Genomic DNA, 21,197 nt, shown 5'->3' with positions numbered 1-21,197 from the left:
CAGCCTTCTGCCGTTTGATTCTAGCTGTGTTTCTCTGCACCGAAGTGTAAGCCACTGAAAGATGTTGCTGTCACTCTAACAGACACAATGCCCTGTGGCAGACAATCTTAGATTAACATCTTCATGGCTAGGTTATTGAAGAGGTTGGATGCCAGGGCTGTTTTATGCCAGCAACACACATAAAAGTTGCTGGTGAACGCAGCAGGCCAGGCAGTATCTCTAGGAAGAAGTGCAGTCGACGTTTCAGGCCGAGACCCTTCGTCAGGACGAAGGACTGTTTTATGCCAGTTCAGATGGTAAAGAGCTCTGAGCTACAGCTGCAGCACTGGATCAAGGCATCAGTCATGAAGGGAGTCTACATCGCTGGTGAATATGTTCAGAGCCAAACTTTGACATGAATGCATCCAACAGAAATAACCAAAAAAAAGGAAAACTGTGGGTACATTAGGCCACAAGACATAGCAGCAGAATTAGACCATTTGACCCATTGAGTCTGCTCTGCCATTTCACAATGGCTGATCTATTTTCCCTCTCAGCCCCAATCTCCTGCCTTCTCCCCGTATCCCTTCATGCCCTGACTAATCAAGAATCTATGAACCTCTGCCTTAAATATACCCAATGACTTGACCTCCACAGCTGCCCGTGGCAACAAATTCCACAGATTCACCATCCTCTGGCTAAAGAAATTCCTCCTATTATTCAAACACATAAGACCCTATAGGGTAAACACGGAGCACATAATCAATGAATCTTACTTTAACATCTGACATTTAGTTTATATTAAATGCTACCAGGTTGGATCTTGGTGGCTCATCCCACATGAACTTCAGTCCATTTCAGGCAGGAGCTGTCTTTAATATGGTCATCACATTCCTGAAAATCCTTGGCAAGTTCTCAAACATTACTGAGTCACATGGGATATTAGAAACACAAGAAAGTCTGTAGATGGAAATCCAAAGCAACACACACAAAATGCTGGAGGAACTCAGCAGGTCTGGCAGCATCTATGGAAATGAATAAATCATCGACATTTCAGATCCAGACCCTTATTCAAGTCTGGAAAGGAAGCGGGGGGGGGGACGGGGGGGGGGGAGAAGATGCTAGAATAAAAAGATGGGGGGAGGAGAAAGAGGCTAGCTGGAAGGTGATAGGAGAAGCCAGGTGGGTGGGAAAGGTCAAGGGCTGGAGAGGAAAGAATCTGATAGGACAGGGGAGTAGACCAAAGAGAAAGAGAAGGTGACCCAGGGGGAAGTTATAGGCAGATGAGAGGTAAAAGGTCAAAGTGGGGAATAGAGGGAGATGGGAGGGATGTTTGTTCATCAGAAAGAGAAATCAGCGTTCATGCCATCAGGTTGGAGGCTACCCAGACGGAATATAAAGCGTTGCTCCTCCACTCTGAGGGTGGCCTCATCTTGGCACAAGAGGAAGCCATGGACTGGTATATTGGAACGGGAATGAGTCCATAAGATATAGGAACAGAATTAGGCCATTTGGCCGATCGAATCTGCTCCCCCATTTCATCATTACTGATCCGACTTTCCTCTCAGCCCCAGTGGGAAAAGGAATTAACAAGTTTGGCCACAGAGAAGTCCCGCTTATGGAAGATACATTAGAACAGATTACTCAAATATTTCAACAAATAAGAATGGAACAAGGTTGAGAAGTGAAGGTGTTTAGGGAGGGAATTCCAAAGTTTTTAGCAAAGATATAGCCACCAGAGGTAGAATGAAGGACATGTGGGATGTACCACAGGCCAGAATCACAGACAAAAATAGAAAACTAGCAATAAATTACTCAAAGCAAATATCAACTGTTAATTTTAATAAATAGGGGATTATATTACAATGCAATAACAATACAAAAGGTTTTCTTTAGTTTTTATACTTGCAAGTGCCAATTCTCTCTCTTTGATATTGGAATTAATACACTCTCTGCAGTCAGACACATAAGGGCACACTTTTTCCTTGTATTTCTTGGCCCCTCTCACATCCATCAAAGACATTCAATTCCTCATTGTTTTCCTCACAAACTCTCTTTAGTGAAAATAAAAACATTGTTCATTCTTGCAAGCAGTTCTGTGAACCTCACAGCTGGAGCTGGGTTTTGCAAGAAAGCTTGTCAACATCCAAACCACCAGTAAAGAAAGGAAATGGAGAATCAAATTGGAGTGAAGGGATGGGGAGATATTAAACTAATACTTCCCCTGCTATACACCTTGGGCAAAATCAAAACTACATACAAATTTCCCTACACAATGAAAAGTTCTACCGCAGACAAAAGTATAATAATTTTCTTGAATTGTACACAAGGCCAACACACTTAGTCATTGCCTAAGCTGACATTTACAATAACAATATTTGAAGCTAGGTAATTCTCATTTAGATACAATAATTTCATATTTTTTTCTGAAACAACCGGGGTAGGTAAGTTGGTCCAAGGCTCACACAGCAGTACCCAGTGTTCTTATAATAGTTTATTGTACTGTACTTGCAAGTATAGTTCAACCCCTAGTTAAACCCTGTAACTATTGACATACATACGTGCAGTCTTCTTCAAATGCAGTTGATTTTGAACACCTCACCCCAATTACCACTTGGAAGAGTCTGTTTCCATGCCTACAGGTGACCTGTCCTGTCCAAAGTTCTCTAAGTTTCTTCCAAACCTTCACTGAACGGTTCCACTGTCCTCAATGGAATGTCATCTATTTTGACCATCATCAAGAAAAAGGAGAATTTTTTGTGATAGGAAAACTTCTGAGTTGATCACCATTTTGAACAGTTGATAGATGGGTTTCATTCAAAAGATGATTTAATATCAATACGTTCTGAGGATGTTGAGAATGAGTTCAGACTTCCTGGAACCAAGGCAGTTATGTATGTACTGACATATAAATCTTGATGACAAACAGATCCCAGGGCTCAGTAATAAAATCAAGAGCGTGAAATTCCAGCAGATATGTCATTCTGCGCACCAATTGCTTTCTTCAGTTCCTTACGTTAATGGAAAATCACTTCTGTTGGTATCACTGTAAATGCCATCAGCTCACAGATGGTTTAAAATTAACATTAAAAGTCAACTGGCTCCTCACATCTCTAAAGCTTGATCAATTTTTGCAATGAGACCTTCCTTACAGTACAACAGACCTCAATTTCAAGGATTCTACAACTCACTATTTATTATTTACTTATTTTTATTATTATTTTGTGTTTCTTTTCCTTTTTCCATTTGCACAATTAGTTGTCTTTTGCACATTGGTCATTTGTCTTTCTTTTTTGTGTGGAGTTTTTCAGCGATTCTATTGAGTTTCTGTGTACTTACTGTCAATGTCCACAGGAAAGTGCCTCTCAGGGTTGTATATGGTGACATACATGTACTTTCATAATAAGTTTACTGTGAATTTTTTGAACCACCTGACCCATTTAATAGAGACAAAAGATGCTGGAAAACCAGATCATCACACACAAAATGCTGGAGGAACTCAGCAGGTCAGGCAGCATCTATGGAGAGGAATAAACAGTCGATGTTCATGCTGACTCCTTTCATTGGGACTGGAAAGGAAGGAGGAAAAAGCCAGAATAAGAAGGTGGGAGGAAAGGGAAGGGAAGGAGTCCCAATAAATAATCCACTTAATGTTTGAGTTAAATGTGATCTTGTTGAAGGTCTAGTTACAAAATGAAAGCAGCTGAGGACTCACTCACTCCATCTCTCATCAAATCACCAATTCTATTCTGCCCATTAAGACCTTCCCACATCCCAGTCTCTAACTATCTACACCACCCACTATAAGCTCCTTATAGTAATATGCATTGTACATGTCCTTCAAGTTCATATTTAATAAAAGCTCTGTAGATATAAAGTCAACTCCACCATGGATGGTCCCAAGTCTGACTTCGAAAGGAGGAGGGTTGGGCAGGGGGCTCGCAGCCCCATCCTGTAAAAACCCAGAGCTACAGAAACGCCAAGAGAAGCTCCCAAGACCTCATCTCTGGGAGGGGAAGGATCTTCAGCGGGCTACACCTTGAAAGTCTGGTCCAGGACAGAGGACCCTGGCGAGTGGCAGTCAGCAGCCTATGCCCCATTGGGGGTGATGGGCTTAAGAGAAAGAAATGAAGTTGGTATCGAAATCCTCTCATAATAACAGTCCATCCTTTGTTTGTGCAGTTGATGAGGAATCATGGTGATTACTACGGCTTTGTGTGGACATTTTCTATCACTTACTTTCTTGGCTTCTAATACACCCCAATTACTTGTTACTTAAGGGTGCTTCCTAGTCAACACCAGTCAATATCAGAGTGTGGTTCAGACAGCTGAAATTCATCAGACATAGTTACACATTTCATTTCATCTCACATTTATAAATTTTCTATTCCTCCTTTAACTGTACAAAATATCACATCTAGATAGTGCATCACACCATCTAACTGACATGACTCAATCTAATTTGTGTCAAGTGCTATCACCTTAACAATGCCAATTCACCCATGCGAAGGTCCATGATGCTCATATACTCCGACTCAATCCATACAAGTCCACATTAAATCCTTTAGCCTTAAAGAAAGGTACTCCTGATCAAGTGTCCATTCATTCCATTTACACAATTCACATCATGCAAGGAGCATTTGGTCCAAATATAGTGGGGGGGATCTCATTGAATCCTATTGAATACGGAAAGGCCTAGACAGACAGGATGTACAGAGGACGTTTCCTATAGTGGGGGAGTCTAGAAACAGAGGGCACAGACGCAGAACAGAAGGACGTCCCTTTAGACTAGAGATGAGGAGGAAATTCTTTAGCCAGAAGGTGGTGAATCTGTGGAAATCATTGGGTATATTTAAAACAGAGGCTGATAGCTTCTTGATTAATAAGGGTGTCAGAGATTATGGGCAGAAGGCAGGAGAATGGGGTTGAGAGAGATAATAAAATCAGCCATAATAGAATGGTGGAACAGACTCAATGGGCTGAATGGCTTAGTTCTGCTCCTATGTCTTACATTTACCAGTTAAACCTGCTCCATTCAGAACATACGCTCTGAATCCCACCACCCAGGCCATGCTCTTTTCTCGCTGCCGCCATCAGGTAGAAGGTACAATAGCCACAGGCCTCACATCACCAGGTCCAAGGACAGTTACTACCCCTCAACCTTCAGGCCCTCAAGCAAAAGGGGATAACTTTACTCACTTGCCCATCCATTGAAATGTTCCCACAACCACCGATCTCATCTCATGGACTCTTTATCCCTTTATCCCATGTGCTTGTTATTTATATTTGCATTTTCACAGTTTGCTGTCTTCTGCACTTTGGTTGATCGTTCACTGGTGCTGTTATAGTTACTATTCTATAGATTTGCTAAGTATGCACAGAGGAAAATGAACCTCAGTATTGTACACGCTGACATATATGTACTTTGATAATACATTTACTTTGAACTGTGAATATCAATCTGTGCAGTACACCATTGTGTTTATACTCCAGCTCAATTCATGAAAGAAACTATTGTGCATACACCCCACTGCTACCTGTGCAATACTCCATTCAGTCCCACATTCCAGTTCTGTCTGGGAATGCTTGATTCAAACAGTAAAGCCCAATTGAACCTGCTAGGACCTTCACGCTTCTTTCACCTAGCATCCCATGCTGCACATAGCCCAAGCCCACCTTGAAATGAAACAACCACTGACCCTACAAAATGGTACTTGCCTAATGCAAAACAACTCATCAGCCACACGTCAACAAAGGCCCGTAAGACTCTTCAGTGAAGCACCGCTTGTTTCTTCAAGGCTCTCACACTGTAACACACCTCCAGGCATTACCTGTCATAATCCTTAGAGCTCTGTCTACCTCTGTTGGCACAGATTGGTCAGATGAGGCTGTGTAATACAAATCCAAAACAGAAATAAAGATAAATATTAGGACAAAATGTTCTCTGTATATTGAGGTCCAGCCTTCACATAAAGCAGTTTCAACTTCTGATCCATATTTGGTTGGAACAACCACAATTCTCCAATGATTACAAAAACAATCAACAAAGAGCGTCTTGATGCAAAGCTGAAACCCAAATGCCGGGTTGGCAGTCCACTGAAGGGCCACCATAGGACCAAGCCTGTTGAGAGAAACCCAACCTTTCAGAAGGGCTTCTGCAAGTTCAAGAGATCACAAGTCTTTTTCCACTAGAGATTGCAAGGATCTGGTCATTCCGACAGGAGATGAACATAGTCCACTGGAAAGGCTCCTGACCTTGACTTGTCTCCTTCGATGTGGCCAATCTGTGCAAGGAGCAAATTCAGGCAATCAAAATTATTTACATGACCAGAAAACAATTAATGAAAGCTTAAAGTGCATTATAGCTGTGGTGTTGACCCATGACAGGTCAAGGGCTGGAGAGGAAGGAATCTGATAGGAGAGGAGAGTGGACCATAGGAGAAAGAGAAGGAGGAAGATCCATAAAACTGGGTCACACCAGCAGGAAAACGAATCTCAGGGTTGTAAGTGGTGACGTACATGTACTCTGCTCATAAAATTTACTTTGAACTTTTGAACTTTGAGAAAGGTTTGGTCCTGACCACTGGTGCGGTCTGCATGGAATTTGCAAGTTCTCCCTGTGTGAAAGCTGAAATAACAACAGCAAGAACTTTTGAGGACCAATGTGGGCAGATACTCACCCACCAAAATAAATCTTCCTCTCCGGTCACAACAATGATCTCTCCTTTGGTAAAGGTCAGCTCATCGGAATTGTCAGCCGTACAGTCCAAGATCGCCTTAACCCTCTTCTGTTTCTGCTTGGCCTACGGAGCGAACAGAGTGAAACAATGTACCATTTCCCCTTCCTCAACAGTTTGTTGGAAAAGATCACAAGGTGCTGCTCTCATTATTTTTATTACTCAGTGCATGGACATCACCGGCAAGGCCAGTATTTACCGTCGGTGCCCCATGAAAGTGGAGGGTCACATTTTGAACTTCTACAAGTCTGATATATCCAGTGAAACAATATGAGCCAAGATATAAACAACTTGGTGAAATTAAAGTCACTGATAAACCTCAATAGCATAAAATCTGCAGGTAATCTTTCCCAAAGGATAAGTGGAGCTGCGGTACATGGAAAGGCTGGATAGGTTAGGACCTTGTTCCCTGGACCCCCAGAAGTCTGATGGGAGATATAAACTTATGAGGGGTAAATGCAAGCAGGCTTTTTCCACTGAGGTCAGGGAGACTAGAACCAGAGGTCATAGGTTCAGGGTGTAAACTGAAATATTTAGGGGGAATCTGGGGCCGGGCGGGGAAGAAACTTCATCCACAAGAAGATGGTGGAATGAGCTGTCGGCAGAAGTGGTATTGGTTTATTGTTGTCACATGTGCTGGGATACAGTGAAAAGCTTGTCTTGCACACTGTTCATACAGATCAGATAATTACACAGTGCATTGAGCTAGAATAAGGTGAAACAATGACAATACAAATGAAGTGCAAAAGCTACCAACAAAGTTCAGTGCAGGTTGACAATAAAGTGTAAGATCATAACGAGGTAGATTGTGAGGCCAAGAGTCTGTCCTATCGTAAAGAGGGCTGTTCAATAATCTGATAACAGTAAGGCAGAAGCTGTCCTTCAGCCTGGTGATTTGTGCTTTCAGTCTTTTGTGGCTTCTGCCCAACGGGAGCGGGAGTAAAGAGAATGTCCAAGGTGGGTGGGCCCGGTGTGTCCACAACTATGCAGCTTCTTACAGTCATACACAAAGTAGGTGCCACACCAAAACATTGTGCATCCAGGTAAAAGGCTTTCTATGGTGTGGGTTCAACTATAACATTTAAGAGAAGTTAGGATAAGTACACAGTTGGGAAGGGTTAAGAGATACCTGGTCCCAGTACAGGTCGATCGGGTTGGGTACATGGTTGGGAGGGGTTTAAGAGATACATAGTCAATGGGACTAGGTACGTGGATGGGAGAAGTTAGGATGTATGGTCCGGATGCCAGTCAATGAGACTGGGTACATGAATAGGAAGGATTAAGAGATGCCTGGTCCCAGTGCAGGTCAATGGGATTGGGTACATGGATGGGAGGGGTTAGGTTAATGGCTCCGTCTGTCTAAATAGACAATGGATGCGCCCCTGGGGGCGCAGACCTGGACGATGAATATGGAGATCCTGGGCTGCCCAAACATCAAGATCCCCCTCTAGGCCTCGCGGATGTGGTCCAAAGGAATGAGAAGCAGTACATTTGGCATCAGCTTGGCTGCAGGAGCTGCCGGGAGGTGACGTGATACGTCATCCAACCGCCTTAGGGGCTCCACTCCGGATTTGTGTAGGGTTTACTCCTGAGCCTTCCCTTCTCCTGAAGATACCCACAAGGCAGTGGGATCCATAACCCTGGTAAGGGGCCCATACCAGGTACTGTCAGTCGGAGCCAGCTGAGCCCGGGATTCGTGTAGGGCAGGGTCGTTATGCCCTGTAGTAGTGACATATGGAACCACTACATACTACCTAATGGGTGGGGTTAGGAGGTACATGGTCCAGGTGCAGGTCGATGGGACTGGATACATGGATGGGAGGGGTTAGGATGTAAATGGTCCAGATGCAGGTCAATAGGGCTAGAGAGAAGGAAAAGGTCAGCTACTCTTTCTGAGCTGTTCTTCTCTCTGACTCTACTCTATAAAGGTACATTTATGAACCCATTTTATTTTTACTATAATCCAACAGCTCGATTTCCATGTACATTCATCTTCTGTACAACTCAAATCTAATTCACCTACAAATTCCTTCTTCTCCAGTCCTTTACCTTTCTCACCCATCACCTTCCAGTTAATCCTTCTTCCCCTCCCCTCATCTTTTTATTCTGGTGTCATCCCCCTCCCTTTCTAGTCCTCAGCTGTTTATTCATTTCTATAGATGCTGCCTGACCTGCTGAGTTCCTCCAGTGTTTTGTATGTGTTACTCCGGATTTCCAGCACCTACGGAATCTCTTGTGTTCACAATCTACAAATGGTTGGATTTGATTTCTCAGCCTTTCATTAAAAGCAAGCCTACACAAGCACTAAGCCAGGGGTCGGCAACCTTTTTGCCTCTGTGGGCCGGATCATGTATTAATGAGCGGACAGTGGGCCAGATAAATGCCATAAAAAACTTGAAATATGGAAATTATCCATTTAAATACATCTAGTTATGTTTTGCCTCAAATTAATGAAAAACACATGCTAGAAAATCATTTGTGCTTAACCAAGGATGCCAATTAGTAATCAAAGAACTCAGTTTAGTTTTCTGTCCCAACATTGCTGGTGCCCCATCAGTGGTGATGCCAATTAGCTTCGACACATTAAGTTTCATTTCTGACATCATTTTCAACAATTGCTTCAAGAATGTCTGCCCCAGTAATCGTATCCTTCATAGGAATTAATTGAATAAGCTCTTCAAAAATGTGAAAAGTTGAGGTGACTCCTCGCACAAGCACTGCAAGTTGAGCAGTGTCTCTCAAGTCTGTACTCTCATCAAGCGCAAGTGGAAACAAATGCAATTCGTTGCAGGCATCCCTTAAACAACTTTTAACATCCGCTGACGTGAACTCGCCGTGTGATTGTTCTTGCTGACAGGCTGATAGATGCAAGTAAAGATTTCTTTTCAGGACAAACAATATCTACCACTGCCAGTAAACGTTCTTTGACAAACTCTCCATTTGTAAAAGGCAACACACATAAATGTTGCTGGTGAACGCAGCAGGCCAGGCAGCATCTCTAGGAAGAGGTGCAGTCGACGTTTCAGGCCGAGACCCTTCGTCAGGACTAACTGAAGGAAGAGTGAGTAAGGGATTTGAAAGTTGGAGGGGGAGGGGGAGATCCAAAATGATAGGAGAAGACAGGAGGGGGAGGGATGGAGCCGAGAGCTGGACAGGTGATAGGCAAAAGGGATAAGAGAGGATCATGGGACAGGAGGTCCGGGAAGAAAGACAAGGAGGGCGGGGGGACCCAGAGGATGAGCAAGGGGTATATTCAGAGGGACAGAGGGAGAAAAAGGAGAGTGAGAGAAAGAATGTGTGTATATAAATAAGTAACAGATGGGGTACGAGGGGGAGGTGGGGCATTAGCGGAAGTTAGAGAAGTCGATGTTCATGCCGTCAGGTTGGAGGCTACCCAGACGGAATATAAGGTGTTGTTCCTCCAAGCTGAGTGTGGCTTCATCTTTACAGTAGAGGAGGCCGTGGATAGACATGTTAGAATGGGAATGGGATGTGCATAAAATGTGCAGATGTGCGTGAAATGGGGGAGATGCGTTTAAGAGCAGAGTTGCTCTCATCTGCTCTCACTCCATCCTCCCGCCACCCCACTAGGAATAGGGTTCCCCTGGTCCTCACCTACCACCCCACCAGCCTCCGGGTCCAACATATTATTCTCCATAACTTCCGCCACCTCCAACAGGATCCCACCACTAAGCACATCTTTCCCTCCCCCCCTCTCTCTGCATTCCGCAGGGATCGCTCCCTACGCGACTCCCTTGTCCATTCGTTCCCCCCATCCCTCCCCACTGATCTCCCTCCTGGCACTTATCCGTGTAAGCGGAACAAGTGCTACACATGCCTTTACACTTCCTCCCTTACCACCATTCAAGGCCCCAAACAGTCCTTCCAGGTGAGGCAACACTTCACCTGTGAGTCGACTGGGGTGATATACTGCGTCCGGTGCTCCCGATGTGGCCTTTTATATATTGGCGAGACCCAACGCAGACTGGGAGACCGCTTTGCTCAACATCTACGCTCTGTCCGTCAGAGAAAGCAGGATCTCCCAGTGGCCACACATTTTAATTCCACATCCCATTCCCATTCTGACATGTCTATCCACGGCCTCCTCTACCGTAAAGATGAAGCCACACTCAGGTTGGAGGAACAACGCCTTATATTCCGTCTGAGTAGCCTCCAACCTGATGGCATGAACATCGACTTCTCTAACTTCCGCTAATGCCCCACCTTCCCCTCGTACCCCATGTTACTTATCTTTATACACACATTCTTTCTCTCACTCTCCTTTTTCTCCCTCTGTCCCTCTGAATATACCTCTTGCCCATCCTCTGGGTCACCCCCCTCCCTGTCTTTCTTCCCGGACCTCCTGTCCCATGATCCTCTCGTATCCCTTTTGCCAATCACCTGTCCAGCTCTTGGCTCCATCCCTCCCCCTCCTGTCTTCTCCTATCATTTTGGATCTCCCCCTCCCCCTCCAACTTTCAAATCCCTTACTCACTCGTCCTTCAGTTAGTCCTGACGAAGGGTCTCGGCCTGAAACGTCGACTGCACCTCTTCCTAGAGATGCTGCCTGGCCTGCTGCGTTCACCAGTAACTTTGATGTGTGTTGCTTGAATTTCCAGCATCTGCAGAATTCCTGTTGTTTGTAAAAGGCTTCATCTTTTCTGCAATACATTTTGAGACTTCGTAGCTGACGGGTATTTCCTTCATGTTCACTGCTCTTTTGGCACTCAGCGTCTACCTTCCTGCGTTTTGCATTCATTGCCATTGGAATTTTTTTCTTTGATTTTATTTTGAAATGCGAGTTATTGAACAAGCATCGTATCACATGTAAATATCTGGATATTTAGCATGAAAAACACTGTGATGCTGTTTCTGTTTACAAAATTGAACGATCCCACCTGAAAACCTGTGCGTGCGCGGAGGGTATCTAATATATATTAATAAGGTAGTCTGCCTTCCCGTCATTCGTATATACCAGTGTTTGGTTTGGAACAAAACGGAACCTGGGGCCAGTGTAACAAGACGCCAGGCATGTCCATCATGTGGCAGAATAAGTAAAGATTGCTAGCGGGCCGGATAAGCATAGTACCTCAATATTTGCTCACGGGCTGGATCTGGCCCGCGGGCCGTAGGTTGCCTACCCCTGGTCACTAAACTATCAGATAGTTACCCAACCTCACTTAGGCAGAGAGTGCCAGATCCCCTGTAGTGCTCTTTGTAGAAACCTGCTGCCAGGAAAAAGCTGAACCACATGGAGAGAGATGAGCAGGTCAGTGTGTAAAAAAAGTGGCAGATGCTGGAAATCTGAAATAAAGAGAAAATTCTGGAACCTCTCAGGTGTCGGACAGCATCTGCTCCATGATCAACAGACCAAATCATTCATTTTGTTTCTCTCTCCATGAATGACTTAAAATATTCACAGCCAGTTTGGAATTTATTACTGTACCCAACTATGAGGCTGATGAAGATAAGAATAGTTATGAGTTTAGTCTTTACCGTATTACATGCAATGGTTTCTGATTTCCCAATGGTAGAAGAATTACTAAAGAAGCAGCAACACAGAAAGAGATTTCACCAGCTCACCCCAACGGACTTCCTTGGCAATGGAACAGGTACTGGCTTAGAGGTCACAGGAACAATATAGACATCATCGTGATTTCTTGAATTTGGCTCTGTTGGTGAAACGATTTTGTTGAGAAACAAGATGCAAACCATTATTCACTGCCCCTTCCCTAAACTCACGTGCAATAAAATGTGATCACTGTGTGTAACTATCCCTTTGAACAATGATACAATTAGACTCACTCCTCCCCCCTTTGTAATTCTGTAACACTCTCTTGACACCCGGTTTTCCTGATTATTATTAGCTTTTCAGTTCCTTAAGGTTGTTACAGCCGGGAGCGGTAATGGGGGCAAGCTCCCACTATTAAGTGCTCCCAAAGACTTGCATCTCAAATAGCCTTTGACAACCAAGTCCAGCTCCTGGCCTTCATGTGTGGCTTAGCTACTAAGACTGGTGGAACTGTTTCAGGAGAAGGGGCAAACTGGCGCCTTAAAACCAGTCGCTTTGGGCAGATGGTGCTCATCAGCTGTGGTTGGCAACTCATCTAGCAGAAGGAAAACTCTTGATCTCAAATCTCTGCTGGTTGTATACCCACTCATGGGAAAAGCTTTGGAAGTAAATCCCAAAGAAAACATCCGGAGCTGGAGTCCCTAAGGCAGTCATACTTTTAGTTCAATGCTGACTGGCAACTCTTGCAACACTGCTGACGTCAAACCGCGTCAGTCTCTGCCTTTCCTTTGGTTTCATCAGCTGTGTGGAGAGGGGGAGCCTACTGCATGGGTAACAGCTCGCTCTCCATATCGTACTGCCCAGGCTTGTGTATGATGTCTAAGACGCAACAGCCATGGTCGACCCGACCAATGGAGAGACTAGCAGCTTCTCACTGTTTAACTCTTATCTGATCCCGAAAGAAAAATCATTCATTATTGTCCCAAGGGAGGATACCCAAATAAGTTCTGTAATTTTAAACACTGGATTAAATTTAAATTTTAAAAAAACTTAATTTAGCAATCTAGCATGATGCACTGTATGAAATTAATTGAAGGTATCCAGTTACAATCTTAAGGGAGTAATCTAAAAGAGCCTGAAGGCAGTTTGCTTTTACGTAGTTTCTTCCCGAATACATCAGTAAGTATGCCCAGATGTTTGAGTTAAAAGGGCCAGTGTGATCTAAAGGGGAAATCATTCGATGTTGCTTGGAGGAAAGTATGGGTGGAGGGATGGCAGAGGGAAGGTGTTTTTTTAAAAAGCACAGAGTGATGGGTGCATGGTATACCTTGCCGGGGTGGTGGTAGAGGCAGATACATTTAAGAAATACTTAGACAGGAACTTGGATGATGGAAAAATGGAGGACTATATAGGAGTATGGCTTAGAATTGGTTAACGGGTCGGCACAACGTCGTGGGCCAAGGGACCTGTACTGTGCTATAATGTTTTATTTTCTATATTCTGTTACTTTAGGGAAAAGAGTGGTTCTAATGGTTTTTGTAATTGGTCCTTTATATCTTGCTTAGCCTTGAATAAATCCAAAATACTATTGGCTGTATCCTGGTTCACAACAAACCCCATCCACGCATGCTATACTGTCTCTCTGTCAAGCATCAGATCCCAGCTCCACACCTCTTGCTGTAAAATCACCATCCATATTTCCAAATCTTTCCATGGGTAACTGGCTCTTCATTTCTCTCACCATCTTCCTGTCTTACAACCCTCCAATTCCGGCCTCATATTCTGTACACCTCCAGTTTTGCCTCCCTACAGTACCCTGAATTTTCCACCCAACCTATATCCAAGTCTCAAAGACATTTGAGGTTTTCAACTAATACATGTATAGTTAGTCTGTGTTAATTCATAATGAAGGTGGGCTGTAGACTCCTCAATATAGAATTTTGACCAGCAGACCATGAGACATTGGAGCAGAATTAGGCCATTTGGCTCAATGAGTCTGCTCAGCCATTCCATCATGGCTGATTTATTTTCCCTCTCAATCCCATTCTCCTGCCTTCTCTCTATAACCCTTGATGCCCTGACTAATCAAGAACCTACAGTATCAACCTCCGCTCTAAATATACCCAATGACTTGGCCTCCACAGCCATATGTGTCAATGAATTCCAAAGATTCACCATCCCCTGGCTGCCAAGTCTATTTGCTGTTGAGTAAACCACAAATCAGACAATTCAATTGTATTTCCTGCTTAATAACAAATCCTGCAGCCTGAACTGCAAATTAAAGCAGTCCAAATGAGGAGTCTCAACCCAGAAAGTCAGCTGCCCATTTCCCTGCACAGATGCTGCTCGACCCCGTGACTTCCTCGAGCAACTCAAGTCCTCCTCCAGATTCCAACATCTGCAGTCTCTTGTACCTCTGCCTCCAGAATGTGGATCTATTGACTTCAATGAGGACAAGAGCAGATGTATGAATTCAGTAGACATTTCTCGGTCATAAACCCCACCTAGCAGCACAGTTAACACACACGACTTTGATTCCCAGGTCTGTGCGGAGACGTACCTCTAGGCTTCTTCACTGCTTTGTCTCCACTGGGTTTCCTGGTGAATGTTGTATGACTGGGGCTGCAAAATATTCCATTATTATTTAAAATTAAATGGTGATTTTCCAGCTCAGAATGGACATTACAAAACCCCACATCCCCTTCTCCCCTGACACCAGAGCTCATAGATTTACTGCCCGGCAATGTTGTCATCTTTGCAATCAAACCTCTCAGCTTTCACCTCCTTCAGGTCTAAAACCTTCCAAGCTCCTCAAAGTTTGGCCACTTGTAAATAGCCAACTGAAATTAATAATCAGTTCTGTACTACAAAGAGCCAAACAAGGAATTCCCTCCCGAAAGTGCATTTTCTCTCTTCCTGAAGCTACTGTTTAGAACCAGTCACTTAGACTAGGGTTTTGGACAACTGTTCTAGAACTCTTCATGTGGGTCATTGTCTTCTTCAGGGCAGCGTCTTTACAAGACGGGTGACCCCAGCCATTAGCATAGATTGTCTGCCTGGCATCAGTGGTTGCATAACCAGGACTTGTGATGTGCACCAGTTGCTCATATGACCATCCACCACCTGCTCCCACGGCTACACGTGTCCAAGAGGGGGTGGGGGGCTAAGCCAGTGCTACACCTTGGCCAAGGGTGACCTGCAGGCTAACGGAGGGAAGGAGCACCTTACACCTCCTTTGGTGGGCGTGTATTTCTATCCCACCACCTGAGTAGGACTGAAAGGACCTTAAACACTTCAAGTGTTGCCCAGGTCACAACCTGGACAATCAGAAGCTCAACAAAGCCTTGCAAAGGAATCAAGTCTTCAGCTCCCAGACAATGAGATGGCATACCCCCCAGAGCAGGAGCACTGTGCCTACCTGCAGCAGAGCAGGTAGCAAACGCACCAGTGCCACTTGATATGGACTGTAATCCATTGATCTGTTCTCACTAGTTGCTGAGTACCACATACAAGATGCTGGAGGAACTCAGCAGGCCAGGCAACATCTAGGAATAGAGTACAGTCAACATTTCGGGCCAAAACCCCTCGGCAGGGTCATCGACTGTTTACTCTATTCCTATATGCTGCGTGATGTGCTGAGTTCCTCCAGCATCTTGTGTGTGTTGCTCGGATTTCCAGTGCAGCAAATTTTCTCAAGTTTGTAGTTGCTGAATACGCCCAGATTATCACACGCCAATCAAAAATTCAGACAAAAGGCTTTTCACAGTTACCGCCACGTCTTCCACTGGATTTCCCATGTCTGTGCACAACCCAGAAACAGCACTGGAAAACTTCAACTATTGCCAAACACACAGTTCTACTCAACATCACCTTATGATCAAGAGCCCTCAGTGAAACAGTGACATCAAGTTACGTAGAGCATTTCTTCCTCTTCATGTCGATAGTTTATGAAGCAAAAAAGACAATAAAACTTCCACAGCTTACAAGGAAAAGCACAACACCACAAGACCAAAGAACACAGGAGCAGAATTAGGCTATTCGGCCCATTGAGTTGACTCCACCATTCCATAATGTCTGAATCCAAAGTTCAAAGTACATTTTATTATGAAACTATGTATTATTATACATCCTGAGACTTGTCTCCTTACAGGCAGCCTCAAAATAAAGAACGCCAACAGAACCCAGTAAAACAAAAGAGTATCAACCATGCAATGTACAGACAGAGAGGAAAAAAAACACAAACCGCGCAAACAATTAAGCAGCGAACAGCATTCAGAACTGAAGTTCACAATGCCAGGCATCACTGCGGCCAATTTATTTCCCCTCTCAACTCAATTCCACAGCCTTCTCCCTGTAATCTTTGATGCCCTTACTAATCAAAAATCTATCAAACTCTGCCTAAAATATACCCAATGACTTGGCCTCCACTGGGGCAAATTCCACAGATTCACCACCCTCTGGCTAAAGATCTTCCTCCTCATCTCTGTTCTAAATGGGTGTCCCACTATTCTGAGCGTGTGCCCTCTGGTCCTACACTTCCCCACTATAGGAAATATCATCTCGACATCCAGGCCTTTCCATATTTGATAGGTTTCAATTCCTCCTCGTTCATCTAAATTCCAGTGAGTACAGGCCCAAAGCCATCAAATGCTCCTCATATGTTAACCCTTTCATTGCTGGAATCATTCTCGTGCAGCTCCTCTGGACTCTCTTTAATGCCAGCACATCCTTTCTTAGATATGGGGCCCAAAACTGCTCATAGTACTCCTAGTGCAGTCTGACCAGTGCCATAATAAAGCCTCAGCATTACACCCTTGCTTTTATATCCTAGTCTTCTAGGAACACAAACTCCATTATAGGAACTAAACCAAATATTTTCATCTCCATTTCCCATCAGAGTCAAATGTACGGCTATGATGTCAGAGTTGACCAGCCAAGGCAGAAGGCAAGCGGCGAAGCCTCAGTGATCAGTCTGGTGAAAGGGGAGCTTCCTACCTCACTGGTACTTGTGACTCATGCGGGGATGTTGGGTGCATTGGAGGGGGCTGCTGCTCTGTGTTCTGAAGAGATGTTTCACCCGGCAACTCCTGTCTCTTGCAATCGGGCAGATCCACTGATGCCTGGGAAACCCAGTGATGAGACAATCTTTTCTGAGAACTCAACTTGGTCAGGGAGCTCAAAGCCTCAGTGGACCCATCAACAGAATGTCTCCAAGGCAAATCAGGACGACCTAATCAAAAGCAAAGATAAATCAAAACTGGTGTCAATCACTGATGCAGATTTCCATAAGTGACAGGAATCTTAAGGAGATTTTCACTAACATAAGACATCTAACACCTGGCTAGGAGAGCCATTTAACTGAAGTGGAAGATTTCTAATCCACCTACTGGCTTTTATTGGCTTTCCTCCATTATGTCCTGTTTAAGTTTAGAGAAAATAAGAAGTCAGACATTTGATACATCCTTTAAATTTGAGCAAATCTGGCGACCTTTTATTCAATATTTCAATTGATTTGATTTATTACTCTTCCAATTATCTTTTTTCCTAAGTTTTAGATTTGATCAGAAAGTCTTTCCTTTTTTTTGGTCGTATCCTCAGAATGGACTGCCTAGTCCCTTATTTTTTCCTTTTCGCATATAGTGTAGTGGGTTTTTTTCCTTCTCATTTTACAAATTTAAAGCTTTTTTTCTCTCTCTCTATGAATTGATAAGAGGAGAATTAGCTGTCTTCTTTTTTATTATATACTACATATTAGCTTAATACTATGTATGATTTTGATAATGTCTATTTCACTTTATGTTTGTATTGTTATTAATATATATATTTGAGATAATTCTCCTCTTGTTTGTATATATGCTCTTTTTTAATCAATAAAAAGATTAATCAAGAAAGAAAGACATCTAACACCTACAAACAGGCCCTTCAGTCCCTCATCTATGTTGTCCCACCAACGTTCAATCTATTAATCTCAATTTAACTCCATTTACCTGCCTTTGTTCCATAGCCCCTACCCCCAACACAATCAATCTCAAGTCATGAGAGCTTCAATTGACAAATAGAAACTCACAGACTTCTTTTAGAGAGAAAAAAAAATCATCAGATGTTTCCACCTAATTTTCCTCTGTTGGATTTTGAGTAGATACCCTCATCCAATAAATGTCTAGTTGCTCTCATTCTTGGAAAATCTATGGATCGACAGCAGGCCTGTGTCAATAATCCTCAGTGGGCTGATCCTTTTCTCAATCCACCGTACGTGACGGGAATACAAAAGCTGGCATTAAACCATGGGGGACTATCTCTGGCCAGACATCCAGAGAGCAGCTTGAGCCCTGACACGTTCAGCACAAAGAGCAGGGTCAGAGGTCGCTATGTTAAAACAGCTCTGCAAATTCACAAATCATGGGTTAGAATAAATGGATAGGGTGGATAGAGCACCAGCACCTCCGGTGAAGGGGTTGTCGTGTCCTTTCCGGGGCAGCTCACTCGCCTTTGGTTCCCACTGGGCACTCAGCTCTCACCTGTGGCTCCAAGTAGAAGTTTGCATGTGACAGTGGCCACACCCCAGTACACTGCTTTGGTAGGCAGGCTAAGTGAGGGCAGCAACAGCCTGATACCCCGGTGAGATAGGGACATGGGACATGCCTGTCCCAGCATGCAAAGCCAGCTCTGGCGGACTGAACAGATGTGATCTACAGTGAGGTCCAACGGCCAGGAAGGCGGCTCTGCAACACTTCGTGGAGAGTGAAGGACATGACAGGGCACAGGAGAAGTCATGGTCATCCATTGCAACCAAGAAAGGCCCCAGTTTGTGACATTTGTTCGTACCACTGGTCTTGGACTTCTGAGGTCAAGAGAGTGGAACTGCCCCAGGGCAATGGTTTTTCCACTTTAAATAAATTACCGAACAAGTTTCCTGTCATCGTTGGACACAATGGACAACCACCACCTCAATATAAGTGGATGGTGGAGAGTCAGTGGGCCATAGGGCCCATTGCCATGGTAAATCTTTCTAAGACTCTGATGCAGAATGATGCCAGCCCACCAATTATCTGTTTGTTTGGGCTCCTGTTGCCATGAGGTCATGACACATTACACCAAGGGACATACCCCAGTCACTTGAGGGAGAACGATGAAAGGAGTTCAATTTAACTGGCCACAACGTCAAAATTGGGCTGCTACTCCATGGCTGCTTTGAGAATTTAAAATTAACGACTCATTCAGCTGTGGAGCTTCCTGCCCAGAGTTGCAAAATTATCAACAGCAACATCGTCACTGAAGTGGCAGCAGTCCCCACTGTCACTGGAACTGAGATTAGCCCCAATGTCATCTGCAGATTTGGCACAGCCCTGCATGTGGGCCAAAGCCTGTACTTTGGGCCCACTGAATAGCCAGGCTGTGGTTTAAACGCTGCTCTGTTTTAACATGTTGGTTGAGGCCTGAGACAACCAGGAAATATCAGAAAGAAAATTGCAGTTCTGGCCATCCCACTATAGGAAGGATGTGGAGGCTTTGGAGAGGGTGCAGAAGAGGTTTACCAGGATGCTGCCCAGGGTTGAGGGCATGTGCTATACAATGAGGGATCAGACAAACTTGAGTTCTTTTCTCTGAAGCTGAAAGAAAGCCCTGCTAGTGCACTGGAGGGGCCGCTGCTCTGAGTTCTGAAGAGATGTTTCGCCCAGCAACTCCTGTTTCTTGCAATCGGGCAGACCCAGTGATGGGACAATATATCCTTCTTAGTGTCAGGATGTCTAATACTAGAGGGCAGGTATTTAAGAAGAAAAGGGCACAAGATCAAAGGAGATGTGTGGAGCAAGTTTATGTTTACACACAGAGGGTGGTGGATGTTGAAATGCACTGCCGGGGGTAATGATGGAGGCATTTCTTAGATAGGTGGACAAATGTGCAGAGAGTGAAGGTATAAGGGAAGAGTGTAGGCAGAAAAGAATTGTTTAGTACGGCATTTAATTATGACTTAACACAGATCAGCACAATATTGTGAGCCAAAGGGTCTGTCCTGGTCAATTTCTAATTCCATTTTTTTAACGCTAAGTTCTCTTTTGTTTCATCTCAGTGTCTGAAATGTTCCACCTGCTCCATATCCCAGTTAGGAACAGAAGAATATCTGGAGTGAAAGGATTGATTACCCAGAGCTTTTGCAGATGGAGTCACGTGGCTGGGAGACAGGAGATGCACAGGACTATTCCCGGGAGACGAGGAGCTACGTCTGTTCTGACCATCCGTGGATCCAGCTGAAAAAGGAACAGTTAACACAATGCTTTGAATCCTCTACATCTAATCTTCAGCAGAGCAAACTTGAAGGTTGTCTTCAAAAAGCAAAATTAGTACGTACAGAGCCTCAAAAAGCAAGTGCAGCTAGAGGCGTAGATGGGGGAAAGATGCTGCCTAGATTAGAGGACATGCGTTATAAGGAGTTGTTGGACAAACTTGTGTTGTCTTCTCCAAAGCTGAGAAAAGACTTGATAGAACTAAGATTATGAGAAGCACAGATACAGTAGATGAGCAATATATTTAAAGATGAGAAAATCTGCAGATGCTGGAAATCCAAGCCACACCACACAGAATGCTGGAGGAACTCAGCAGGCCAGGCAGCATCTATGGAAAAGAGTAAACAGTCGACATTTCAGGCTGAGACCCTTGAATACATTTCTTAGTTTCAAAACGTCTAATACCAGAGGGTTGCATTTAAGGTGGGGGGGGGGGGCTAGTTCACAGGGGATGCGAGCCAGATCAAGCAGGATCTAACCTACTAAAGTAATCACCAATCAATCCATTAGAAAATTCAGGGGCAAGTTCCTAGAGAGTAAATGTGCTGTCACACAGAGGAGTCGGGTGGGGGCATTTAGAATAGGAATTGTCAGAGGAAAGCAAACTATCATGGAAAGCAGAACAGAACATGTTGATGGGGAGAGACTAAGGAAAGACAGGTGAGCTCATGTAGAGAGTGGACT

General features: G+C 44.2%; 1 protein-coding gene across 1 annotated transcript in view; it reads right to left on the bottom strand.

Moving 5' to 3' along the window:
• Positions 1 to 1,805: 1,805 nt before the first annotated feature.
• LOC134338162 (arf-GAP with SH3 domain, ANK repeat and PH domain-containing protein 2-like) overlaps positions 1,806 to 21,197 on the bottom strand; it is a 119,858-nt gene continuing 100,466 nt past the window's right edge. Inside the window, exons 23-28 of the mRNA XM_063033763.1 lie at positions 20,373 to 20,477; positions 17,224 to 17,458; positions 14,789 to 14,850; positions 12,300 to 12,388; positions 6,660 to 6,782; positions 1,806 to 6,263 (exon numbers count right to left, since the gene is read on the bottom strand). Of these exons, the coding sequence (XP_062889833.1) occupies positions 6,189 to 6,263; positions 6,660 to 6,782; positions 12,300 to 12,388; positions 14,789 to 14,850; positions 17,224 to 17,458; positions 20,373 to 20,477 (689 nt within the window). The 3' untranslated portion in view covers positions 1,806 to 6,188. The remainder of the gene's footprint in view (positions 6,264 to 6,659; positions 6,783 to 12,299; positions 12,389 to 14,788; positions 14,851 to 17,223; positions 17,459 to 20,372; positions 20,478 to 21,197) is intronic.

Source organism: Mobula hypostoma, chromosome 26 (assembly GCF_963921235.1).
Source record: "Mobula hypostoma chromosome 26, sMobHyp1.1, whole genome shotgun sequence".
Taxonomy (NCBI): domain Eukaryota; kingdom Metazoa; phylum Chordata; class Chondrichthyes; order Myliobatiformes; family Myliobatidae; genus Mobula; species Mobula hypostoma.
The sequence above is the reverse complement of the archived record's forward strand: the minus strand, read 5'-3'. Positions and strand labels throughout refer to the sequence as shown.